Below are 27,397 nucleotides of genomic sequence, written 5' to 3' on the forward strand. Positions count from 1 at the left end.
CAGCCCATGGGGCTCCCGCAAAAGCTCTGGTGACAGGAGCACAGGAGGAGGGGCAGGTTGAGCCACAGAGGCTGGCTGACTGAGGCAGCTGGTTCTATGGCCCCTGCTTCCTGTCTTTGGCTTGGCAAGCACTACTGATAGGCGAGATGTCGCCTTTCCTTTTCCTTCATGCCTCCTTTTGGTGAGATTATCCGAAAACAGTTGTTCTCTTTTGTGCTCTCTTTTTAATCCTGTGACAGTTCCCACCAAGATGCCTATAGCATTCCTCATTCATTTCTTTCTTTCCTGATCATTTAATACTCAACTGAAGATAAGTGTCTGTTGTGGAGAAAGCAGATCTTCCTGTACATGAGTGCTGACTAGGAAGAACGGAAGTCCTGAGGTGTAATATGGCCATGCTGAGGTAGCTATCAGGAAGTAGATTTGGTGAATTTGAAAGTTGGAGTGAAGAATGAGTTATTAAGCTTGGATCTTGGCTCCTGTCATAGGAGCTCTGTGGGGCTGCGCTTTCTGGCACTGGGTCCTAGGAGGTTCAGTTCATCTACGAGGCCGTATTAGTTATATAAAGTGACTCTGTCAAGATCCGCAGAAACAAAAGAACACAGAGGGTTAAAAATATCCACAAGCACAATCCAAATGCCACTGTGCAGTGGTAAAAAGATAGAGCGAGAATTTATAAATAGGTCATTTTAAAATGACATTTTGAAAAATCAGCTTATAAAGAAGAAGTAATTATGTTAGTCTGTAATACCCAGATTCCTTTGCTCTTGTACTGTACAACCCAATCCATTTTTAACTGTGATTTGGTTATTGTGTAGATTTCTGTCTGGAAAGAGAGCACTCTGGGTGTAAAATGTGGGTATCCAGTCCTCTTAGTAGTTCGTTTTAGCAAAAATCAAGAAATTGGCATTTTGGCTTATGCATTGGGTTTTGGTGAGCTTGACTAGTTTGAGTTCATTCATTCTCAAGAACCTTGAGACTGGAGGGCCAGATTCTGGGCCTGGGGAGCCAGCTAAGATGCTCCCTTTGAGAGCACCTATCCAGATGATGGACCAGCCAACCTGTCCCTACCTCCTTCAGTCAAAGACACTCTTCACTTTCCAGATGCGAAAGCCATAGGAAAGGAGTGTTGCCTCCCTAAGGTGTTGGAGGAACTAAGTGTTGCCTCCGTCGCACTAAGTGTTGCCTCCCTTACAACTGCTCAGCAGTGACAAAGCTGGGATTGGAATCGAGGTTTTCTGACCTCCACACCAGTGCTCTTTTCATTACACCTCATGTTGTTTCAGCTACAAGCACAAGTCAGAACTTGCTCCCTAAACTGCTGAAACACAGAGAAATGGAGCAAATGGAGTGCAGGGTTTGTTCTCTGAAGTTCACTCTTACATCAATAGGAGCCGTTATTATTTAAAGCCAGGCAGGGTACAAATGCCATCCACTGTATTCTAGTAAGTGGAATACCAGTGGGTAATGAGTCCAATTTTTGAGCTAAGAACATTATCTGTTGCTGACTTTACTACTTTTAGTAGGAGCTATGTGGAAGCATCCCAGCTTGCGTTCACAGAGCCAGGAGCAGTGCCACCCAGTGAAATATGACTAAGCAGCTCAGATTTGCTTGCTCCGTCACACTACGTAATGACATTTCCTCCAAAGTTCAGGGGTTAACAGAGGCAGTGTGCTCAGCTGTGAGAATTAGAGAATGTGATTCAAGAGGAGCTAAGTTAATTAAGACTTTGTTCAATAGGAGCAAGAACTTTCTGGGAAAACTGAAATGTTCCTAAATATGTGGAATCTTTTTTTAAAAACAGGTTCTTGAAACATAAGTTATATGTCCTTATGGTCCCACTGAGTCACTTGCTTCTCAGTTGATTAGATTTGTTAAAGTTGAGCGATGGAGCCTATTGTGATCACTCCAAATCCTAAATTGATTGGGTGTTACTGAAGCCCCAGTGACATTCCAGGCATTACTAGTTCTGAAGCACAACAGGGTATGGCTTCCCTTCTTAACCGAGATGTGGCTGGAATGCTGTGACCGGTTAACTCAGGTGACTAGAGCATGACGCCAAGAAAATCAGGAGGCTGATTGTCATGGTATGTGGCCCAGATCGTTTAGTTTGATTTCATAACCACGAGGTGGACACCTCCCCCTCAACTCGCACCTCACAAAATACAAATGGGGTTGAGTACCTGCTGAATTGGAGCTGTCTCCTGATGTAGGAAAGACAACACAGGAATTGGGCAAGGCCCCTTTCAATATGTGAGATTTTCTCTCTGCACAATTAGTTGCATTAGTCATTTTAGAGGTTGTAACAAACTTACTCCAGATGGTATAGCTGCTACTCATATTGACAGAAGCAAGGGATTTCTTTTTCTGTACAAGCCCATGGATTGCTTCTTGGTGTTTTGCTGTGTTTCATAGAAATTTAGAGTGTGCATGCAGGGTTACAATATCCCTCAGAACACTTGTCTATTTTTTTTTTATTATTAGTTCCGTCACTTTCTTGCTCTGTGATTGAACTTCTCTGGATGCTAATTTTATTCATCTAAGAAATGAAGGAAATAATTGTAACCCACATAGCAGGCTTCCTGGGAGAATCAAATGCATTAAAAAAAAACCATACTTATGTCTTAGTCCATGTGGGCTGCTATAACAAAATATCATAAGCTGGGTGCCCTATAAACAACAGAAATATATTTCATGGTTCTAGAGGCTGGAAAGTCCAAGATCAAGGCACCAACAGAATCAGTGTCTGGGAAGGGCATATTTACTGCATCCTCACATAGTAGAATAGGAAAAGCAGCTCGTAGGGTCCCTTTCATAAGGTTACTAATCCCATTACCACGACATTCAGCCTCCTGATTTTCTTGGCGTCGTGCTCTAGTCACCTGAGTTAAACGGTCACAGCATTCCAGCCACATCTCAGTTAAGAAGGGAAGCCATACCCTGTTGTGCTTCAGAACTAGTAATGCCTGGAATGTCACTGTGGCTTCAGTAACACCCAATCCATCACCAGGGATTAGGTTTCAATATGCGAATTGGAGTGGGGCACGTTTAAACCATATCAGTATATATGGAACATTAAGTATGGCACTGGGCGTGTGGCAGGGGCCCAGTAAACCGTAGTGGTAACTATCAGATAACTGTTAGTTTAGGCAACGTGTCATGAAATGGCATGTATTTTGAAACTGAGAGCTACTTCATAAAAATATTAATTTCTGCATAATTTATACTGGCAGATCTGTAGCAGTTCAGAATTAACACCTGGTGTTTAGTGGACAAAAAAATAGGTTTTGCTGTCACTGTGGATATCAAGAATGGAAAAATGTGGGAAAACATTTAAAAATTAAGTGTCTTGTCTGATTTCATCTGCTGGCACGAAACTGGACCTTAGGCTAGTTATCTGTGAAAAAAAATCTTCATCAAAATCTTTTTGAAATTTAATTCTTGCTTTTCTGTTGCTTATGTAGAGCAAATGTTTTCATTGTTAAACTTGAACCTTTCCTCATCTGACTGCAGGAGTGGTGTCTTGAAACCATCTATCAGTAATCTAAGAAGCAGTCCTCTTTTTCTTACCTGCATTACAGTAGTGGTAAAATGAATGGGATGTGGGGATCCTGCTGTTCATCTGACCTTCACAGATCCAACTGGAATGAACTCACTTATTTCTGGACCAAAATAGGCATAAATAAAGTTCAGCTAATCTGGGACTCAGTCACATACCAGAGTAAGGCTTGCAGAGGGTCCTAGAAGATAAATATCATCGTGACTTTGTTATGGTTTGACTTTGATTTGGAAAATTTTCTTTTGAAAGGGACTTTGGAAAATTATATATAGCATAAATATGCAAATTTACTTGACTTTTTTTTTTGGTTTTGGTTTTTCTCCGGTACGGGGAACCGAACTCACGACCTTGTGCTTGCCAGGCAGGCGCTTTTGCCGCTGAGCTAAATCCCCAGCCCCTTACTTGACTTTTTAATAGGGTGCAGAGCTTTGTTGACAGAAAGAGGAATTGGTTTTCCATTTTGTATGTATAAATGAGTGGCATTAGTCCTGTGCAAGTGACCTGTACTGTAATCTAGTTTGCCTTGTTTTTCTCACAGCTCTCCGTGTTGGGGATCTTTCTCTTGCTTTCCAGTTAGGTGCCAGAGCCACTCATCTTTCTGCACCTCATCATCTTTGCACTTGGCCTCACAGTTCTCATTCCCACTAAAGTAAAATGAGTGGTAATGGTTGAAACTGTTGTTCTTCCTCTGAGGACTATTTTCATTTTGTGGGAGACCAGCCTCAGTTTCATGGAAGGAAGGGCTGGGGAAGAATTTGAAGTATCAGTTTGTGGCTAGAAAGGTGGTAGGATAGCTGAAGTTGTTAGTTATAGCTGATCTGCCAGCACTCTGAAATCATAGCCCTCAGCACTGCCTTCTCTACTAGTCCTTAGAGGTCTCTTGCAGCCCTTTCCTGAATAGTTCTGAGTGCTACAGAATAGCCTTGCAGTGAGAATAGTAGTGTCTGTGGATACACTTGAGTATATTGGAGTTTTTCCAAAGGGGAACTGTATATAGTCCAGGCAACCTTTCTCAAGCAGGTGCAATAACTCTTGATGGATATTTCATGTTCTGATCACTTTTTATTTATTCTTTAATTCAGCCGAGTACTGGTTCAAGTGATTAATTCCAGCGTTAGTATGTAGGTAGACAGTTAACCTGGAAAAGGGATAATTAAAAGCGAGAGGCTTCTTATCATAGTTTTTGCTCTCAAGCCTTATTCTGCTAATATTTGCTCGTGAGAATTTATTTTAGACTCCACTGTCCTCCTCCACATTCACTTAATGCACATAGCCATCATACACACATATTTACATTTCCATTGGGAATCATGGACTAAAAACTAGTGAACCTTTTTGCTGACTATTTGGGCATAGATGTCATTAACACTTTCCCACTTGGCCAGTTCTCAGGGGGGTTTAAGAAGTCTGGAATCCTCTGGGATTCTGGATTCTCTCCTGAATTTACTGGATCTTGTTAACCTAGGATATGGCAAATTAAAATAGAACTCTTACCTGTTCTGGGAAAACTTTGCATTTTTTTATTGAAGCATTCAGAAATATATTTGGATCATAGTGTCATTCAACTATTTAGTAATATTAATATTACCCCTTTTACTAAAAGTATATTTGTGTCTCATTTTTCTATTTATGTATATAGCAGTGCTAGGGATCAAATCTAGGGCCTTCAACATGCTGTGCCACTGAGCTATACTCCTAGCCCCTTGTCTCATTTTCAGATACAACTGGATTCTTCAGTCATTTTAGCTTGGAATGCAAACCATTCATGGACTAGATGCCTAGGGGCTTGTGAGTCCTAGAACAGGTATACTTGTATGGGTCAATGTTTGCATGTGTCTGTATTGAGCTGCAAACCTGGAAGAAATGGATATTATATTTTTTCATTCTAGAGACAAATTTTGAGTCTTTGAGAATAAGTACAAAAAGGGTCTGGGGATGTAGCTCAGTGCTAGTGTTTGCTTAGCATGTGCGAGGCCCTGGGTCCAATCCCCAGCTCGGCAAAAACAAAATTTAAAAAAATCCTCTTACTTTAAGTACAAAGGGAAAATAAAAATTTGTCTTGATGTGGTTCCCAGAAAATATGCAGATTGAAAGTGGAACAAATGGCTCTACCTAATGGGAAGACAGACCCTTCCTTCCAATCAGTATTAATCATGTCCTAATTGCAAAGGTACATTTTACTCCTACTACCACACTTGGAGAAAAATGATGCAATCTGTTTTCTTCAAGAGGGTTCTAAAAATCTTGGGATGAAATGTTTTCAGAAGGAGCATTTTCACCCAGAAGGTGGGCATCTGGTTCTCCATAGGCAGGTTAGGTTACTGGTACTGTTGACTAGCAAATTAATAAATTGTTCCTGTACTTGAGAATACTTCTGGTTTCAAACATACATGTTCGAGACTGCAAGAAGTCTCGTTACATTTCAATATAATGCTTACATTTTAAAATTAACAGTCTTACTTTAAACAATTACCATATATTAATAATTACATTAGCAATTTTATATTAAAACACCAACAGCTGATCAGTATCTTCACTAGGGACAGTAGCATATGAGAATGGTGCTTGAGGTTTTCAAATTAAAATTTTTATATTTAAAGTTTTGTCGCTGCGAGATGAGTAGTAGCAGGAAGGCCAGAGGGCGTATCTGGAGAAGCCACCTAAGGCAAGGAAGAACCAGCAGGCTCAGGCCAGCAAGGGTTCACATGCTCTGAGTTCAAAGGTGAGCCGAGAAGGGTAAGGCCAAACAGCAAAAACCAGGAACTGAGGCTGAGGGCAAAAGGCAGACTGGGGCAGAAACCGCGGCAACCAACGAGGAGTTGGGGCTGCAGGCAGTTGGGGTCCAGTGGACGGCAGCAGGGAAGAGGACAGCAGATGGAAAGGCACTTGCGACAGCGCTTCTAGTAAGTACAGAAAATAAACAGTGAAGGTGAAAGCATGTCAGAAAGGCCCGCCTCGGTCTCGTGGACCGTAGGCGACTTTCTGTAGGTGGTGGGCCTCAATTGTAACCATGCGTGTGAGCTTCCTGTGACTGGCCTGTGAGTATTGATGTATTCAGATTAAAGAGTGGGTCTGAGCGTGCACCATGCATTTCCTGGTGGGCGCTGCCCTCTCAGCTTGACTCTCATTTCCCATTACTGCTTCGCTCTGACTCACTGATGGCCCGCCACATGTCATTAGGCGCTCGGCAGCTGCTTTCATTTCTCCCAAAGGTATACAGAGATTTGTGTCTTGGCTCTTACAGTTTTTTCTCCTGAGAGCTGGAGGAAGTGGCCTTCTCACAGTTTTGTTTGTTGAGTTGAATAGTTACAGTGTCTTACAGTTTCAATTTTCCTTTTCCACAGGTCTTTGATCCCGATGATCTTTACTCAGGGGTCAATTTCTCCAAAGTTCTCACTACTCTTTTAGCTGTCAACAAAGCAACAGAAGGTAAGCAGGGTTTGGGAATTATGAGTTCTGGGTGACATTTTTGAATCCATGAATTTCTGATTACCCTAGAAGCCAGCGATGGCCAGGGCTATTCAACTGGTGCAAATTTCACTCCTCCCTCCAAATAAACTCTAATGCGTGTCAGACACTTTCATCTTTCATGACTTAAGCATACCCATCACAGGATTTAAACATACCCATCACAGAGTTGTTCTAATGCCTTGAATATAAAAATAAGAACCAGAAAACTATTTTGTTCCAAACTCTTGAATAGCCAGCTAAATATAGCAAGACAGAAAATTAAAAGAAAAAAACTAGTTCCTTCTTTTTTATCCAGTTTACAAAATAAAACCATCACTTCCCTTTCCCCAGCAGAGACCTATTTTTCTCATTGTTTTTCGGATATCTTTGTCTCTATGAAGGAGCCCCTCAGGAGAGTTGCACTCACTATGAAACCTCTCGTTCATAGTGAGTGAAAAAAGAGTATGTTTTACTTAAATGTGTAACACCCACCACAGTGGATGTTATTAAATATAGATCCCAGTAATTAAGAAGCAAACAATGATAAACTTCTCATGGAGCTTCATGCCTTCTGCCTCTTCCCTACATGGGTAGGAATAATCAGTGTTCGAATGCTTTGAACCTTTTCCCTGGGTCAAGGCTGGCCTAAGAGTCCTAGGTGGTCTCATTCAGTATTTGAAACACATCTGGGTGTAGGTCTTCTTAGTAGTAGTTTTAGTTCCATAGTATAGATAAGGAAAGTGTACAGTTACCAAACTAGAAAGTAAATGGCCGAGCTGGGATTCAAATCCACGCCTCACTCCAGAGCCCTTATGGCCACACATGAGTCTTGTTGCTGCAAATGTAGGAGAGCCAAGCGGCTGTGCACCCAACACTGCCGGGTGCTACAAAGAAGTGGAAGACATGGTTCCCTCCCTTGAGCAAATTGCCGTCTATTTAGGCAGACTCAACTTACCCATGTGGAACAATTAGAGAACAAGAGCAGGCAATACAATCAAGTGCCAAATAAGATAGAGCATCTAGGAAGCTATCAAGTAATTATAGTTTTCATCAAAAGAGCTGTATATAATAGCAAGACATGTAAAAATACTTCGAAGTTGTTCTTTTGCTGTTTGAAAAAAAATGCTTTTGAGCTATTGTAAGGCTGTAGCAGAAAGTAAAGCTAATTCAAGTAACTATATATAACACACATGACAACTATCCAGCTCTGGGTAGGGAGGATCGGATAATTCTAACATTATGCCACGCAAATTACATGTTCTTTTGCCAAACTCTTCTAGCAAGTTTTACAGTCTCTTCCCTTGCCACAGATATTTATAAAAATACAAGGAGGTGAAAGTTAAAACCCACGGCATCAAGGAAATTACTTGGATACTGAGCTTGTCGCCTAGGGAATGTTTGGGCTTTAGACTTTTGCAGTTTATATCTTTTTAAAAATAAATGGAGAGGAAAAGAACCCTCATTTGAATTTGTCAAGAAGCCAGCTTCTCTCTTTAGTACACTCTCAGCATACTGAAAACATCCAGCTCAGCTCTGGCCTGATCAAATTTCACGAGGTTTCAAGGAAGCAAAGATTCCTGAGTTTGATTTTCAAAAACAAATTATTTTAGTATCGTGATAGCATCTTCCCAGACACACGTGTTCTCTCCCATGCTCGCCCTCCACCCCCAGCCCCCACCCAGGGAGATTTTTACATTATATATGCTTCACATACCTTTCTATGCAAGAAAAGGGTCATTGAGCTGTGGGCCAAAAACAAAGAGAGAAATTTGAAATATTTCAAAGTAATAAGAGCCACACACAGCTGTTTGATACCCGATATAGTTCTGCCTTGGATAACAGGGCATTCTGCTGCAACTGGTTCAGGAGGGAAGAGCTGGAGGGAAATGGATTGAAAGAAAATGTGGTTCTGTCACTGTTTTTCAGTCTACTGGAGATCAGGGGCCAGTAAGGTTAAGAACGCAGTGCCTACCCAAAAAAGAGGAAGGAAAAACTGAAATACACTTGGCATGTTCCTAACGATAATAGAATTACAGCTAAGATGCCTTTGATAGTAGCCCATGAGAGATAAGGGTATGTTGTAGATGGCATTTTGACATGAGCGGTTCCTTTATCATGCCTTTTCCTCCTTTTACAGATCAGCTATCAGAAAGACCATGTGGACATTCCTCTTCTCTTAGTGCTCCTAATAGTTCTCAGACAAGCCCACAGGGAGCAGTTTCTAGCGCAGCTCCAGGGCCGCAAAAGCAGGCAAAGCCAGTGGTAAGTATAGTCTCCAACCCCCCCGGCCTGTTTCAAAATCCACAGGATTGGATCAGTATCCCAGTTGCACTTCCACAAGTGGTGAGAGAGCCGTTCTATTTGTTTTGGGTATAACCAAATAAATTGGGTACCAGTTCAGGCTGGCCTGATGGAACAAATGAGGCATGTGGGACCCAGAGTCAGACAATCAGAGTGGAAGCCCCAGATCTGTTGCTTGCTCATTTGCATGCTGAGAATGCTATGTAATGTAAGTCACTGTGACTTCTCCTAATGACACTTTGCTGTTATTTTCCCTATTCCTAGACTTCTTAGAACTAAATAGTACTTGGTGCTTAATAGGCAGTGGGTAGTCATTGCTGTTCCATCATAATCGTCATCTTTATTTTTCTCTTTGAATTCCTGTTGAGAAAGACCCAATTTTAAATATTAGCCTATGATGAACTTCTATATTAGGAGCTCTCATTTGTCTTTGCATTTGGTTTTATTGGGAGCTTTTATTTGGGAGGAAATGCCGCATCTTCTGCTCTTTGGGTGAACCTTATTTTTCCAGTCAAAAGCCACACACTTACTATAAGACATCATAACCTATTACTTAAACATTCAAATGGTGGTCTTTAACCTTTCAGAGATTCTAGATTCCTTTGGGAAGTTGATGAGCTCTATGGCACCATACACCTGGACCCTTTTCAATTGTATATAAAAAAAAGCCCATGTGTTGGAGCTCATTTGGGCAAAGACCTTGTAGTTAGCAGATTCTCAAAAGGTCTGTGACCCTCGAAAAAGTTAAACCTAATCCACATGAGGCAGGGTAAGAACTTCAAATTTAGGTAACTATGGAATAATTGATCTTTGCTTATGGCCAAGTCTTAGCCAAATTAAGATATTCTTAGTGACTGGGAGGTGGGGACAGATCCTTATGAAAGAAAGTTAGTACCTAATATGAGGACTAAGTTTAAGTGTTGAGCAGAGGCAGTGTGGAATCATTTATTACTCCATTTTGTCACCTGGCAATGTGAAATAGGTACCTTTAGATCACTGGTGACAAGAAAAGGAAATGAAAGCTATGACCTATTTAAAAGAAAACAACAAGAAAACTCTGACAAATACAAAAGTTCCCATGTACTTTCAAGTGGTTTACTGATTCCTCCTGAAGCTCATTTACAGATTCCTAAGTTAAAAACTCAGGTGGACCGGGGGTTTTATCCTTGGTGTCCCCATTTTATTTGCATAAATCCCTATAATTTCCATCCCTGCCTCATTCAGATGGGTATTTAATCTGGTGTGATTTTTGTTTCTCTAGGAGATGACGGAAAATGGAAGTCATCAGTTGATAGTGAAGGCAAGATTCAACTTCAAGCAGACTAATGAAGACGAACTGTCAGTCTGCAAAGGGGACATCATTTATGTTACTCGCATTGAGGAAGGAGGCTGGTGGGAAGGCACACTCAATGGGAGAACAGGCTGGTTCCCTAGTAATTATGTCCGAGAAATCAAATCCAGTGGTAAGTGAAGCTCTTAAAAGCCTTTTTTGAATGTGACTTTCCTGGTGTTCCTACTGAAAATCTTGTAATTTTAATTGGTTAATAGAAACTGTTTATATTTATATGTATATGTCAAACATAAGATTAGAACACAACTGGGAAATTGTGGTTAGATGTTTTGAAACAAAGTTGTATTTAGATTACATCAAAGCAATAGAAATCTAAAAAAGTGAAGGAATCCAAAGCTCAACAACTGCTCCACCTTAACTATGTCCCTTTCTGTCTAGTAATTCTAGCCATGTAATACAGTACATAATACTCAAAAGATTACCATGGCAGAATACAATAATAAGAGAGGCCAAGTGCTAACTTCCTTTTTTTAGTTCCAAGTTCTTTAAGCAGACCTAAAATTAAGTGCCTGAGATGTGTGAGAGATAATCAGAGGGCTGCAGGAAGCCTTATGAACAAGATTGCTCTTAAGGCATTGCATGTCTCTAGCTGCTTACCCCTTTTCCTCATCATATCCAGAGAATGACTTCTATTTTTTTTTTTTTTTTGGGACCAGTTCTCGCTATGTAGTTCAGCCTGGCCTTGAACTCTCAGCAATCCTCTTGCCTCATCCCCTCAAGTGCTAGGATTATAGGCATGTTCCACTGTGCCTACTCAGAGAATGATTTCTGATTATTCTGCAGGAGTCTTTCTTAGAGTGTTTTTTGCTCACTCACTCTTCATTTTCAAATAAGAAAGAAACCTCTGCTTGTATTATTACAAAACCAAAACGACAGCAGCCCCCACCCCTGCTGCAACAAACTCTAAAACCCTGGTGTCATAAAAGCATGTTCCAGACAGCTCAAACATTATTCAGTAATTATTCTCTCTCTTCACTTCCTAATAATACTTACTCAAGGACTCCTCTATGTTAATAGCTCCTCAGTGCTTCTTTTGTACGTGCCATTGCCTTTGTGAATGCCTGAAAAGTGACACTATTAAGGAATAAAAGTATAGACTCACTGTAAAGAAAATGTTACAGAAATATAGATAAGTTTCTCCCTTTACTCTTTCACCCAGATACCCACCCAATGTTAGAAGCTATTCCCCTAAAACATTTAAGATAGTTTGCATACTTTCTGTCATCTGGGTTGGGTTACAAGGGGCATCTCCTTTAATGGAATGTGTTTATGAGCAGATTTATAATATTTATGTATGTTTAGACTTCTCAGCATTTTTATTTATTACAGTGCTAAGGATTTAACCCAGGGCTTTGTGCATGCTAAGCAAGCACTATACCACTCAGCTACAGCCCCAGCCCTCAATATTTTTAATTACCAGGAACAGAGATACTTCTGTCAAACCCTGAAGTATTTTCTCAGGTCTTGCCTGGAATTTCCTTGGTTTTGATGATTTTCACAGCTGATTTTTACCCCTTGCTGCATATTTCCATGGATACCATCTGGTTGCCAGGTCCTGTAGCCCATGTCCAGACTTCCTGTGATGTTTTTCCCTGACTCGGTGTCTTTCTCTGGTCATTGCCTTGTCCGGGACTGCCAAGCACTGCAGAGGGGAAGAGGGAGGGGGACAGCTCTCCTCACTTTGATGGCCCTCATTCCATTGTACCTCACTGTGATGCCTTGCCGCAGTCTGGCTACTCCTTTGTGGGTGGCCGCACACTGTTTGTTCTGATCTCCAAGGCCTTCCCTTCAAGTTCTTCCTTTTCTTTTTGGTTTAAGACTCAGGTAGGGCTCAAATGGCAAACTCTGCCTCTGAGTAAAGCACTTCAGTAATCTCCAGAAACATGTAACCCAGCCATCAAGGATTTGGGCTAAGGGGGCCGGGAAGCTTGGTATTCAGGGAGTTGGAGTGCAAATATATAGAATGACGTCTCTCATCTAGCTCCTGTTCTTGTCTTCTAATCTAGACTCGGTAGCTGGGGTGATTCTTTTAAAGTGTAACTTGGAACTGCTATGTGGAGCGCACCTGAAATCCAAGCACTCTGGGAAGCTGAGATAGAAGGATCACAAATTGAAGCCCAGTCTGCACAAATTAACAACTTAGGGAGACCTGCCTCAAAATAAAGTATAAAAAAGGTAGCTGGGGGTGTAGCTCAGTGCAGAGGTCCTGAGTTCAATCCCCAGTACCACACCACACACACTCACTCACACACACACATACACTCACATACATACACACACACACACACACACACACACACACACACACATCTTGGATCATGGCTCCTTATCTGAAAAAGGGTGAAGGCCAAGGTTATCACAGTAGCCTCCAAGGCCCTGCAGGATCGGGCCCCCATGGCCTCTGGCCTCCTCTCTGACCTCTATTCCCCTTACTCCTTCCACTCAGCCACACGGGCATCTAGGCTGCCCATGCTAGCCGGCTCCTCCCAGACTGGGGAGAATAAGCTTGAGGGATAGTGAAAAGGATTAGCACAGTGGAAGAAAAACACCTTTTGGGGAAGGTCACATGACCCGTAAATCTTTGTTAACCTGAATTCTTTTCCACCCCAACTCTTGTCATCTCCACAAAATAGTGAGTAAATCCAGACCTGTCTAGGGTGCTACTGTGGTTCATTTTAGATTTATTTTTCATGTTTGGTGTAGAATGTGCTGTCAGTTTTTCTTTCTTTCCATGAACTGAGTACTGATGGGTAAACTTAGAAAAGATTTCAAGGAGATTGAAAAAAATGACTCATAGATAAAATGCTTACTTCATAGAAACAAATCTTTCAGAGTTTTAAATCCCATTGCCATATTACCTCTTGGGCCATCGATGAAGTTGAATTAGCAATGGGACTGAAGAACTGCAGCAGCCTCTGTCCTCTTCCTACTTGGTCAAACGTCATCACTCAGATAGCAATTTTGACAAATTCGTGCATTCAACCCAGGGACACCCTTCAGCCTGATACTTCACATCCTTTTGCACTTTCCTAAAAGTAAAACAAAGCAAGCCCAGGGTGATATAACCTTCACCCTGCAGAGTGCCATGCCTGGGAGGGCTGTGCATTGTTTTCTTCCATTGAATTTGTTACTGACAAGAGCATTTTGTACTCTGGCAAAGTTGCCTTTGGGGAGTAGCATTTTAAGTTTTGGATTCCACTGCAGCTCTTGTCTAGAGATAACTGTGGCCACAGTCCTGGGGACAGCTTCTGCCCACTTTTTGACAGCAGGCTGATTTCAGAGGACATATAGGACAAAGAGCCATCCACTTCATACTATGGGTGGTTAAGAAATAGGATACTTGAGTATAAAATACACACACACACACACACACACACACACACACACACACACACACACATCCTTTCAGCAGAGCCTCAGGCTGATGGTAAAATTGGTCTTTGCGATCATAAGGGTAAGAACCCCTCACTAAGAATGGGATGTGGACAGGGGTGATATCAAGTCACCTTATTAACAGTTTTCCTTGACTAAGTCTTGATTATTTATTTTTTTTTGGGGGGGGTACCGGGAATCGAACTCATGACCTCAGGCTTGCCAGGCAAGCGCTTATTCCACTGAGTTACATCCCTGGCCCTTGATTATTTATTATATGAGGAAAAATAAGCCCTATTTTGAACAAAAATATATTTTTTCCAAGATCTCATGTCATAAAAAATATATGTATTTACAAGTATAAGCCACAGAAGATATATTAAGGGGTCTTGGCTCATTTAGTTTATTTAAGTCAGATACATAATAAGTAAGAAAGTCATTATATAATTTTCAGTTCTTTTTAAAATCATTGGTAACCTATAAACTAGTATGGTGCTTATCCATCAAAGTAATTTCTGCCAATGGATCAGTAACATAGCAAATTATGTATCATTTCTTTTTTGTCTTTGTTACCTAGAAAGGCTAAGGATTTAGTTAAGATTTTGCGTTGACTTTCCTGGCAAAATTTCCATGCCAAGAAACTATTGAGACAAGTGTGATTGGAAAAGATATTTTAAACAAATTCTATTTTCTCCAGAAGATGCTGTAAAGGGGTTACTAAATCCTTTTAAGTTTGTCTTATTAGCAAGCAAATATAGATGTCAATTGAGAGGATTATTAGGTACATGATTAATTAAATTTGTATTAAGATAGATTAAAGAATCACTCTTCCTCCTCATTATAAACCAAAGCTGGAACTGGGCATTATATTTAGACTTCCTGTTTTAATCCCCCAGGGGTATCACATACATGCTTTATATTCAGAGAAACTTTGTTGCTAGATTTCTTTTTGTCCCATCATCATCAGCAGGCAATAGGAATCTGGACATGGGCAAAAAAAGGAAAAGAAACAAAAGTGAATTGGGAAGGGATCTTTACATCAGGATTAGAAGGGTTTCTTCACCTCTGCCTGTGTAACACTATTGTTGTTCGCTACGTTATGTCAAACAAGCTCTTGGGATTTTTCTTTATACTGACTGATTCTTTTCACTGATTGAATTGCATTGATCAATCTTTTCATTTCCTTGGATATACTTCTGAAAATTATGTTTTTGTGTTAATTCTGAGCTTGTCTCCTCTGAACCTCCAGATATTTACTCCTCCTCTGGGTGTTACACAGCATGGGTTTCAGAGACCTTTGTGCACTGAGAGTTGTGGCAGGAGTTGGGGAGGGGAGCAAAGGAGGAACAAAAGGCTGGAAACTGTCATTGAGATGCTCTTCTATTTTGCATCCCCACCTTGATTTTTTTCATGAAGCCAGTTGTTTGCAAGGGCTACATTATCTTGACTCTCCAGGCTTGTCCTCCCAAATCAGTCTGCCTTCTGTTCCTCACGCTGATCCCCCCATTCTAGACTGAGCCTGCAGGGAGGGCAAGATCTTCAGCTCAGTGCTGTGTCAGGGGTGGCGAATGTGTGCGTTGTTCTTCCTGATTGCAGAGGGAAAGCCCGCAGCAGTCAGTCTCTCCCCATTATGTAAAATGCTAGCAGAAGGGCTTTGCAGATGCGCTTTCCTGAGTTCAAGAACTTTCTCTGGCCTAGTGTGTATAAGGTACTGGATTCACTCCTCAGCATACACATGGACACACACATGCATGTGTGCATGCATGCACATGTGCATACTTACATTTTATTTATTATTTTTCTTTTGAGATTTCTTGAATGGCTGTTGAATTTTGTCAAATGTCTTTTCTGCACTGATTAATATTAACATGTGATTTTTCCCTTTAGACTATTAATACCCTAGGTTACATTGATTGATTCTTTTGAATATTTAATCAACCTTGTGTTCTTAGGATGTGTCTCATGTCATACATTTCTTTTAAAATATTGCTGAATTCTCTTTGCCATTTTGTTTTGTTTTAAAGATAGGTTCTTGCTATGTAGTTCAGGCTGGCCTTGAACTCACGATGTAGTCCAGCCTGGCCTCAAATTCTCGATGATCTTCCTGCCTCAGCTTCCTGAGTGCTGAACTTACAGGCATATGCTACCATGCCTGGATGTTTTGCCAATATTTTGTTAATGTTTCCCTGCATCTATATTCATGAGGGGTATTTGTCTGCAGTTTTCTTTTTTGTGCTGTATTCTTATGGTTTTGGTGTCAGTGTACTAGTGATCGCATACAGTGAGTTGGGAAGTGGTCTCTTATTTTCCATAAGAGACTTATAGAATTGATTTTAATTCTTCCTTAAATATTTAATGGGCTTTCCCAGTGAAACTGTATGGACCTAGAGATTTCCTTTTCTAAAGTTCTGAATTTATGAATTCAATCCATGTAATAGTTGCACTACTACTAAATGATCTATTTCATTTTGGGCTAGTTGTTTTTGTTTTCTGAGGAACTAGTTTGTTTCACATCAAATCGACAAATTTATGTGTGTAGTGGTGTTCATAGTATTCTTGTATTTTTCTTTTGATATCTGCAGGGCCTGGTGTAATATCCAATTTCATCCGTAAAATTGGTAATGTGTGTCTTCCATCTTTTTTTCTCTGTGTCTTGCTAGAGGTTTGATAATTTTGTAGATCTTTTCAAAGCAGCAACTCTTTCTGCATCATAGCAGCCATACCAGAATCTCCAAGGCAGCCTCTTCTTTGTTTTCAATTTGTTTCTCCTCCATCCTACTTAACATACTGAACATTTTATTTCAATTGCAATTAGCCATTCCTGTGGCCTTTCCTTTCCTCTTTAGTGTCTTGGCAGTCATACCATTACTGTTTACCTTTCCTTTTGACTTTGATTCTGAAATGTGACCACCCCTTGCTGTTATCTCTAGAAAGTCTCATTTTTATCAGGGATGGTTTAAATAATAACTGTACAAAACAACTAAATTCTAATTAAGACCATTATATTATAGCTGCATTTAGGAAACTTGCCTAATAAAATACAAAGAATTTGATAATTGCCAATTTTGAACAAGACAGAGCCCAACACCATGGTGTATCGGGAAAACATCAGGTTCAACAATGGGACACACTGGTTCAGGTCCTGGCTCTGCCACTTACAGTGTGAAGCAATAGGCAGGTGACTGTGTTGTTCAGGTTTACCCCAGGGACACCTGGTGAAGCCACTAACAGATTGAGATGGATCCTGAAGCAGCCTAAGTTTTTCAGAAACTGGCCATATCTACTGTTACCCTTGGGGAGTGACAGAGTTGGCATTCTTTGCTGCTTTTTGGCCTTAGTACCACTCTGCCCAGCCTGGCCCAGCTGGAAGATTTACTGTCACAGTTCGGACATGCCTTGAGCATTGCTATTTCTGAAGCGGTGTTTCTGCAGTCCCTCCCACCTCAAAATCTCTTTGCTTTCTTCTCACCTGTCTATGTTCTAGCCACTTTTCAGTGCCAGGTGAAGTACCTCATGCCCAAAAAGGTCTTCTCTGGCCACCCCAGGTCAAACTAATGGCTGCTCTGAACCCCAGGCACAACCTCTGCTCCTGCCATCAACCAATCTTTTCAGTAGTTTGTCTCTGGGAATCATATTGATCAGGAGTACAAGCTGTTGTCAAGACATACCTGGGCTTTAATTCTGGCTTTGCTGTTACCTAGCTGTGTCACCTTAGGTAAGTGGCTTTACCTTCCTGAGCTTTAGTGGCCTCCTGTGTAAAATAAGGAGATGAGCACTGCTTGTTAGGGTAGATATGAAGATCAGATAACATATGTTAAAGCTATCTAGCACCAAATAAATGCCAGAGATATTTTAATACAACAATGGTTAAAATCAAGAATAAATGGGAAAATATTCATAAGATAATATTGTAATAGGAGAATTACAAGATTAAAGGTAAAGTGAAAAAGATCCATGTGTGCACATGTGCATTTGCACATGTGTGTGTTCACAAATGCATACATAAAAGGAATGGGAGGGCACACTTTAAGATGTTACTCTGGATGATCATTGGTTCTGGGTGATGGGCTCATCATTGCTTTTTATTTTCTTCTAGATATTTTGAATTTTTAGGCTAAGACTAAAAATTTAGGGTAAATAGATTTATAACTTAAAAATGCCATTTGTAAAAGAAGAATTAAGATCTGATGATATTGGCCATTTATACTCCATGAAACTTCAGAAAGGGTTTAAAGCAGCACACAACACAGCAAGATAAGATTGAAATATAAAACAAAAAAGTATAGGAGAAAATATAGGCAGGAAAGATGCTATGCAGTGACACTCTTAAGCATTTATGACTAGTTTGTGTTTTTTAAAAGAATGTCCTCTGCCATGAGTTTCATAGGAGAGACTAACTTTGTAAAAGGAAGGTAGCATTTTACATTATGATGATATTAGAATTACATAAAAGAGAAAAAATTTTTCTAATTCTTTTTACTGAGCTAGGCATTTTGAGTATTTATTGTTGGCATAGCTGAAGATGGTCCCAAGAAAGGTAGATGCTGAGGTCAGATGAAAGACTATGGTGGATATTTACATTTTAAAAATGTCTTTAATTGTGCTGTTGTGGCTGCCTCAATGTCCTCAATCAATTTAAAACATTTAGTCTTTATGGTCCCTCTGACTGTGGGGAAGAGCCAGAAGTCACATGGTGCCAAATCTGGTGAATAAGGTGGGTGAGGACACGCTGTCACGTTTTTTATGAGCCTGCCTTTTTGTGACATGGTGCTCAGCAACTGTTATTGACCAAATTTTTGATTGTACCTTGTAAAAATAGAACTTCCAGAACTGCCTCAGAAATTGGCAAGAATGATAGAATAAGTGTGTTCAAAGGAAGGGGCAGTATTTTGCAGGTGGTTAATGGAAATGTGTCTTTTATTATAATAATTTTTTAAAGAAAATGTAAGCAAGTATCATAGTTTCTTAACCCTTGAAGTTGCTCTTAGTTATATTATGTTTGTGTAGTATTTGCAAGTTACAGATATACATTTGCTTAGCATTCATTTTGCTTATCTATTTTGAATAAGTTGAATGGACAGGCAGACTAAAGAAACCCAAACCAGGACTGAAGTCCTTGCCCTGGCCCTGCCGGTGGTTAGCTATGTCTTTCTCCTTATTTCTCCCTAAGAAATTGAGGGGCCTGGAGAAGAAGAGCTAACTTTGGCCATTTCTAGTTTAGTAACATTGTATTTTTATTTGTTTAGGAATATATAATTCCCTTGGTCCTTCTACTTGGAATCATTATTAGTATGTTAATTGACCTGTGTTATAAAACTTTCATCAAGCAGTTATATGTTATTAACATAACTTGGATGTGTTTTTTACAGAGAGACCCCTCTCCCCCAAGGCTGTCAAAGGATTTGAAACTGCTCCACTTACCAAGAATTATTATACTGTGGTGAGTGTTCAGATCATGAACAAAACTTTTCTTGACTTTATGTGGAAACTTTTCACTTGTCAAACTACTGACACGTTGAGGTCACACAAAGGAAAGACTGGATAAAGTTGCACTGCTAGGTTCCAATGCCATTTGAGTTATAATGGAACGCTTTTCCCTGGAAGATTTTTACTGGTGCCTGTACATTTTCCATACACTGAAGTGAAAAATTCAAGGGTAGCGCAAAGATTCAGAACAAGGCCTATTAAACAGCAGTGAAAGAAAAATTGGTTAATATATAAACAATCTGATGAAATTCAGCTGTTAAATGTAGTTTTACCAGTATTTAGAAGAAGAATCCCCAAGTTCCTCTAATGCAATAAGTTTTAAGTGATTGTATTCTGTGATTTTACTTTAGAATAATTAATCCATTATATTCTCTGGAATATTTTCAACGTTATTCTTGAGGTGAACCCAAAAAGGAAGACGGCCCTTTGGCACAGAAGGAAGAATGAAATGGCCCTGGCTTGAACACAGATATGTCAAATTATATTAGCTATAAATAGAGCATGGGCAACACTCAAAATAATTTCCTGCTTGAAAGAGAAATCGCATCATTCTCCTTAATCTACTCTCTGCCTTCCTTCATGTCTCCTTTCCAGACTTGGCCCAGTCACTAATGAAAAGGTCACGTCATCATTACCTCTAAGCTGTCCTGTCTGGTAGCCTTGTGAGCTTGCCCCAGCTTTGCTGAAATACAGCTTGTTTTTCCCTAATGTTCTATGTGCGTTTGTACCGCGTGATCATTTCATTTTGTGCACGGCTAAGGAGTTTTTAATCAGTTCCATACAGCTATGTGAATGTCATTTGGCTTCCAAAAATTGAATTTCACTCTTCAGTGAATTTGTTCTATAATGTGACATAAGCAGTAGGTGATATGAAACATCAAGAAGGAACTTCATAGGTAACATGGACAATACTCAGAAGAGAACTATTTTGTTAATATTTTTCCTTTTGAATTCCTGAGGTTAAAATATATGACCCAGCAGAGTTAGGGCTCCTCCTCCCTCGTCTCCTTTCCTTTCTGTCCACTTTTAACTTCCCTGTGACATCTAATGATTTAGTGTTGAAAGAAATGGCATAGTTGAGTGACTGATTAAAATGCTACCATGATTTCTTCTTCCTGTGGATTAGGAACCTACTGTTTGCTCTGCTTTGGATATCACTCTCGGTCTGCTAATCTACCGATTAAAAATATGGTTGGGAGCTGTGTGTGTGTGTGTCTCAGTGGAAATAAACTTGCCTAGTATGTATGAAGTCCCGAGTTTGATCCCTATCATCTCACACACACACACACACACACACACACACACACAGAATGTTGTCGGGGTTATCGAAGGCACAGTAACGTTTATGATTCTTGTAGGCTTTGTATAAATCCCCCATATATTATATGTAAACTGTGGATATACTGCTGTCTGTATAACCCATCTTCCATTGGAAAACACGTGTGTTGTTTCTGTTTCCTTGCTATTTTAAACAATTCTGCAGTGAACACCAGTTAGAGATATTTTAACTAGATATAGATGGGAAGAGATCTTGGTTGGTTGGTTGAGTGTTGTTTTTCTTAATCCCTATTTCTTGAGCTTTGAGTAGTTAGACAAAATTTTAGTGTCAATCCAGAATTTGTTCAGAGTGTTCTTTTTCCCCCGTTTTGTGAGACAGGATCTCGCTATATAGTTCAAGCTGGCTTTAAATTCACTATGTAGTCCAGCTTGGCTTCAAACTTGTGGCAATATTCCTGCCTCAGCCTCCCAAGTACTGGAATTACAGGCATGTGCCACCACACCCACCTATGTTAAGAGTGTTCTGACTGTCCTCCTAATCTGTGTTGAATGCTTGAAGCAAGTAAAAAAATACTGTCCTACCCATAGGATGTGGAGAACTGGAAAATCAAATTCACTCACATGAAAAGAGTCTCCATCAGATTTTATACTAACTCTTCTCTGTAAGGATCATTAATTATATACATTTTCTGTTGCTAGATCTATATGAATACTAGTGACTGATTTTTTACTCAGTTTTAAAAAGAAATGTAAACATTTTCTGACTATATAATCATATAAATATTATTAAAATAAGACAAAAGAGAAAAGTATAGAGAAGAAAATATCACCTTTAATCTCACCACTTAGAAATTATCACTATTAACATGTGGGTGAACTTATGTGAAACTTTCTTTGAGAAAGTATATCTATGGACATATACATGCATGTATATATGATGGAACCCAACGTCTTAAACAAGCACTCTATCACTGAGGCCTAATTTTTAAATTTTTAAAAATAAAAATAGGAGCTATGTGTTCTTAATTATTTATCCTTCATGGAGATTTTTCTATTTCTATAGTCCAACCATACTTGTCTCTGACCAGTCCTATTCTTACGCTCTTTCATTTGGTGAATCCTTGCTAGTCCAACACTCCATTTTGGTCCTATGTATTAGTCTAGTTTCTAGATGTTAGAGAAGAGAGAGAGAGAGAGAGAGAGAGAGAGAGAGAGAGAGAGAGGGAGTTATGAAAAGAGAAGAAAAGAGAGACAGAGACAGAGACAGAGACAGAGACAGAGACAGACTGACTCTGGAGGCTGAGACATCTGCATCCTGAGGTCTGAAAGCTGGAGACCTCAGAAAGTCAGTTGTACAATTTTGTCTGAGTCCACCTTGTTTATAGGGCTTCAATGTATTTTTTTAGTACAATATACCTTGTTACACATTACTGTGTTTTTCTAATTGTACTGTACAGTACAGTACTATGAGTTTATGTTCAGTTATATATTACAGTATTGATGTAAAGGTTATGAAAAGCAAAGTAAAGCCATCAAGTTGGAGTTTCCATTGGTCATCTCTTTGTTCTGAATATGGTAATGTGCATACTGTATACGATTTCTCCTTTAGCAACCAGTACACTGAACATCCTAATCACAGGACTGGAAGTCGGTTGTTAAATGGGGAAGGTCTGTACTTAGATCCTGGCACCCATTGTCTCACCAGGAAGGCAGCACAGACATGAGCGCATCAGCCACATGGCCGAGAAAGTGAAAGTACAAAGTGTTATAAGGTGGGCGACTCGCAGAGTGCCTGGGGATCTTTCGAATTAGAAGCACCTGGGGAGCTGGTTAGAATTCCCAACATCTGGTACCCACAGCTACTTGCTGATTAGACTTTCCTGCTATAGATCCCAGGAAACAGCATTTTTTAAAAAAACCTTCCCTGCCCCTTCCTCGACCGCGTTCCCTCAACACACAGGTGCATGCGGTGCTCACTTAAACTGAAACCTGGGAACAAATAAGGGAATGTTGAATGGAGGAGGTAGAATGCAAGGCATGTTTTAGAAAAACGTCAGAACTCAGGCAAGCAGAGAAGAGCTGAAAGGGAATTATATGAGCAAATTTCTCCACACAACCATGGGCATGCCTTTAATTATGAGGTGGGATCAAAATATATAGTAAATGCTTAAATTTAAAATGCACAATAAAAGATACAGTGCCATTAATCTTCCTCAAAATACTCCCCCTTGCTTTGAATTCACTTATCCCATTGCTTTCGTCATTTTCTGAAACAGTGCTGGAAGTCCTTTTTCTTGAGTGTCTTTATGAGATATGATAAAAGAATACCAAGAATGCCACTGCTGAGTGCCATCCAACAGAAAGGCAGGCTCATAAAATTATTACACTGTGTCCTCATCTACCTTATTTACTGGATCTGGCACCATGAGACATTTCCAAGCTAAAATGACCATGAAAGTTAAATGTTTTGAATTGATTCAGAACATTAAGGCATCCAGGAGAGCACAACTGAAGACACTCATGAAAGAGGACTTCCAGAACTGCTTCCAAAAGTAGTAAGATTGATGGGATAAGTGTGTTCCAAGTGAGGGAGGTATTTTGAGGGGGATTGATAACTGCATCTTTTATTGTAATGATTTTTAAAATTTAAGCATTCCTTATATTCTTCTATCATACTTCATAGTCCTGTAGGTCATAAAATGGACTGTATTCTCTTTTGCTCCCATGAAAATGTGCCTTAGGAGATGGAATTCTTTGTTATCTGAAGCTATTATAGCAAACTATAAGAAAGCTGTCCTTTGTGCTGTCACAAATAGGCCCACCTCACACTAATCCTAATATCCAGCTTTGGGGATGAGCATCTGTCTGTAGAGTAGGACATGCTATTTCCCTATAGCTAAGTAAGAAGCTATATCACTAGTATCCAATATTATTTGGTGTGTTCTACCTTCTCCTGTATGTGACTTACAGTAGATGCCTAACGGGCATGTCTTACAGAATCCATATGCAGTAGAAAAGATGGGAGGAAAGTTTTAGCACGTTAAATCAGAAATCCCAGAAAGCCTTCTATAACCCTAGCTGTAGCCTTCTACCCCTTATCCTCATCGTCTCTCCTTCATCCCTCTGCCCACTTGCTCCCACCCTGAATTTCCCCTACCTTTCTAGTACTAACCCACACTTTTTAGCCCACCTGTGTAAATGGCCTTACACAACTCTCCATTGATTCTCTTCACCGTGTCTCCTATACTTTTTTTTAACCAAACCTCTTCCTGTCTCACCCCTCCATATTTCTTCCATAAGAGATGGAAGGAAGTACTTTCCATCAGTGTCGAGGTAGAAGAAATGAGAGGATTTTGTGGGGTTAGTGAGTCTATGTGTTGATATAGGGGGATAATGCTACTTGTTTTGTGACAACTGGGGGCCTTTGTGTGTGAAATAAATTGCTACCTTTGAAGGTAGACAGGTGGATTTCCTGGCATATGTATCAAATATGACAAACTGTAATAATATACTGCCTTTTTCCAGTTTCAAAGGACTTCACCAACATTAAATCATTTTTATAGGCATAATAATTATCTCAGAATTCCTACAATATAGTTTTACTTTGATTTAAGGTTTCCTGAGGCCATTATAGTCTTTTATCATTGGACATATTGTAAAACACGTCTATTTTCAAACATTGTTTATGCATTTTAATATCTTAAACCATTTTATTCATACTTATCAGACTCCTTCCCTTTAGAAAATGCAGTTATAGAGATGAACTCACTCTAAAGCCCTTTTAGGAAACGTAGGAAATTTATTTTACTGAAAGATCAATAGTGCAGAATGGAGGTTCAAAAAGCTTTTACCTCTTTTTCTGTGACTTCTCACCATCTGGTTTTCTTCTGAATTCAGGCAAAGGCTAGTTGAGCAAAGGGATGCTCAGATCTCCTTGTGAAGACAGAGTCAGGGGCAGTGAAGGCAGTGTCTGGACACAGCCTATTTTAGTAAGTTTGAATGGATTTCCTCTCGATCAAATTGTACTGTTTTGAAGTTGGTTGGCCTGCCAAACTCCTTGCCTTCTGACTCACCACTGAGGCCTTCTGTTTGGGAACACACAGCCTTCTCTGTCTGCTTCCCTCTTATCATTTTCTATTAAATGCCCTGTGGCCTGAAAAATAAAGAGCAAGTCTCAGAAGTTCATCAGTTAGTCTTTTGAGATTAAGGAAAGCAATAAAAGTCCAAGCGAATTTGGGAAAGAATGTCAAGCATCCACCCTGATAAAGAGTTCCCCTAATCAAACCACAGCAAGGGCAGTTCTTTGGAATATATTACCACTCAGATGTGGTTTGGGGGCATAATTTGATGAGAAAAACTTACTATCTGCCTTTATCACTTAAGCTTTGTGAAGTCAGCTTTCTGTCACCCTCAAAACTTGCGATAATATGAGTTTAATGTGCATTTCCATTTAGCCTTCCAGACCTCAGAGGCAAAGGGAATGTTGGTCTGTCCCCCTCCCCTTTGCCTTTGTCTGTCATATGCCAGTGGTCCCAGCAGAAATGGACCTCCTAGAAACTGTGCTGGCCAAAAAACCCATTGGCGCAGGAGAGTTCTTTCTTGCAAAATCTTAGTGATGTCATCTAAAAATCTCCCAGATTATAGCATTTTAAAAACAAAAATAATAAAGATATTTCAATGGCCAGAGGGAGGTTAAATCATATCAAACATGGGATTAAAGTAATATTTAAATTGTTTTTAAATCAGGCTTTGTGATACAAATAATATCTGCAATTTTTTTTCCAATTTAAAAATTGCCTTCAGGCAGTGATTCTTCTGTTTTTCTTTATTTCAGTGGGTATAATTTGAGGGGTGTGAAAGACACAGACAACAGCACTTGAAGGGCGAATGAGGATGTGTGGATTCTCACTACTATTGGTAGACCTGGCATTTTTAGAAAAATATGAATGTAAACATGATTATAATCTTTCATTCCCTCTGGAATATGAGGGAATTCATTATTATGCCATAGTATCTTTAGATTATCTCTCATTTAACTAGTTCTTTGATTTCTTTTAGGAGTATTTTTTTTTTTAGTAATACATAGTGGTTACACTCCTGGTGTGGAGTTGGTGTATGTGCATAACACATCTTCATTCATTTTTTTCAACCTCTTTTCTTCCTTCCTTCCCTCTCCATCTCTTGCTCTCCTTCCCAGTTGAGAAAGCTCTGTCTCCCTGCTTCTTATTATCTGTCTTTTATTTTGCTCTTTATTTACATTTTGGGCTTCTCACATAAGAGAAACCATGCGACATTTAAGCTTGTGTGTCTGACCTATTTCCCTTAACATTACAGTCTCAAGGTGCATCCATTTTCCTACAAATGACTCAAGTTTATCTTTCTTTCCATACGCCATCATTGTTGGCTCTCAATATAAATACTATAGACAAGTACCATGCTTAATAAATTAATCTGCATATTGGTCTTGTCTCTTCCTTGACTCTTAGTAAAATATGGTGCTGTTGAATTCTGCGGCAGTTCTCTCCATTTCTATGAATAAAAACCTGAGCATTATGGCTGAGGATGAGTTGAAGGGCTTACTTGAAGAACTAGAGTGAAAAAACAGCAGCTCCGCTGGGCAGAGCGCTCTGATGGTGAATGAGCTTGAGCCCCAGACATTCTACAATACTGAAGAAGGACTTGGAAGCGAGGAAGAACCAGAAAGATTTTGGGCGAATGAGAAATCTGTGCTTTGACTGATTTTTTTTTTTTTAAATAACAGCTACATTGATTTTAATTCACATATCATAAAGGTCACCATTTTAAAGTATGCAATTCACTGTTTTTAGTATGTTCACAGCTGTGCAATGTACACTATCTCCTTTAATATTATAACAGTGTCATCACCCAATAAGAAATGCTACAAACATTAGCAGTCTCCATTCCTTCCCATTCTCCGATAAACACTTATCTGCTTTCTATCTGCTTGGATTTCCATATTCTGGAAGTTTCATATAAATGGAATTATATATTATTACCACACATATTACATATGTGGTATTCTCTTTCTGGCTTCCTCTACTTAATACATAATATTTTCAAAGTTCATTCATGGTATAGTATATATCAGTATTTCTTTCTATGGCTGAACAATATTCCATTATATAGTATACCAAGTTTTGTTTATCTGTTGATGGACCTTTGGGTTGTTTCCACTTTGTGGTGATTATTAATAATTTTGCTGTGAACATTATGACAAAATTTTGTGGGAACATATGTTTTCATTTCTCTAGGAGTAGAATTGCTGGGTCATATAGTAACTTTTTGTTTTACTTTTTGGTAAGTGAGTGACTTATTTTACACAGTAGTTGCACCATTTGAGAGTCCTACCCACAATGTGTGGGAGTTCATTTCTCCATATCCTAATGGCATGGTGGAGACCAGAGCTCCTCTGAAGAAGGGAAAACTTCCTTCTTCTTTCCCTTTTTATTCTGTCCAGGCTACAAGTCTATTGGTTGGTGCCAATGCACCTGGGGTGATTCTTCCCTCCCCAGTTTGCAGCCTACATGTCAGTCATCCACAGACATGCCCAGAGCTTTACTGATTGCTACGCAGTTCT

The 27,397-nt window shown here is 39.7% G+C and overlaps 1 protein-coding gene across 5 annotated transcripts in view; it reads left to right on the plus strand.

Moving 5' to 3' along the window:
• Positions 1 to 27,397, plus strand: part of Arhgef6 (Rac/Cdc42 guanine nucleotide exchange factor (GEF) 6) — a 99,283-nt gene that overhangs the window by 19,587 nt on the left and 52,299 nt on the right. For all 5 annotated transcript variants that reach the window (XM_013504491.1, XM_005404584.2, XM_005404583.2 and 2 more), the window contains 4 exons: positions 6,905 to 6,989; positions 9,148 to 9,272; positions 10,573 to 10,774; positions 19,404 to 19,474. In XM_013504491.1, coding sequence (XP_013359945.1) covers positions 6,905 to 6,989; positions 9,148 to 9,272; positions 10,573 to 10,774; positions 19,404 to 19,474 — 483 coding nt within the window. The remainder of the gene's footprint in view (positions 1 to 6,904; positions 6,990 to 9,147; positions 9,273 to 10,572; positions 10,775 to 19,403; positions 19,475 to 27,397) is intronic.

This window comes from Chinchilla lanigera, unplaced genomic scaffold, assembly GCF_000276665.1.
Source record: "Chinchilla lanigera isolate Chin_1 unplaced genomic scaffold, ChiLan1.0 scaffold00088, whole genome shotgun sequence".
In the NCBI taxonomy this organism is placed as follows: Eukaryota; Metazoa; Chordata; class Mammalia; order Rodentia; family Chinchillidae; genus Chinchilla; species Chinchilla lanigera.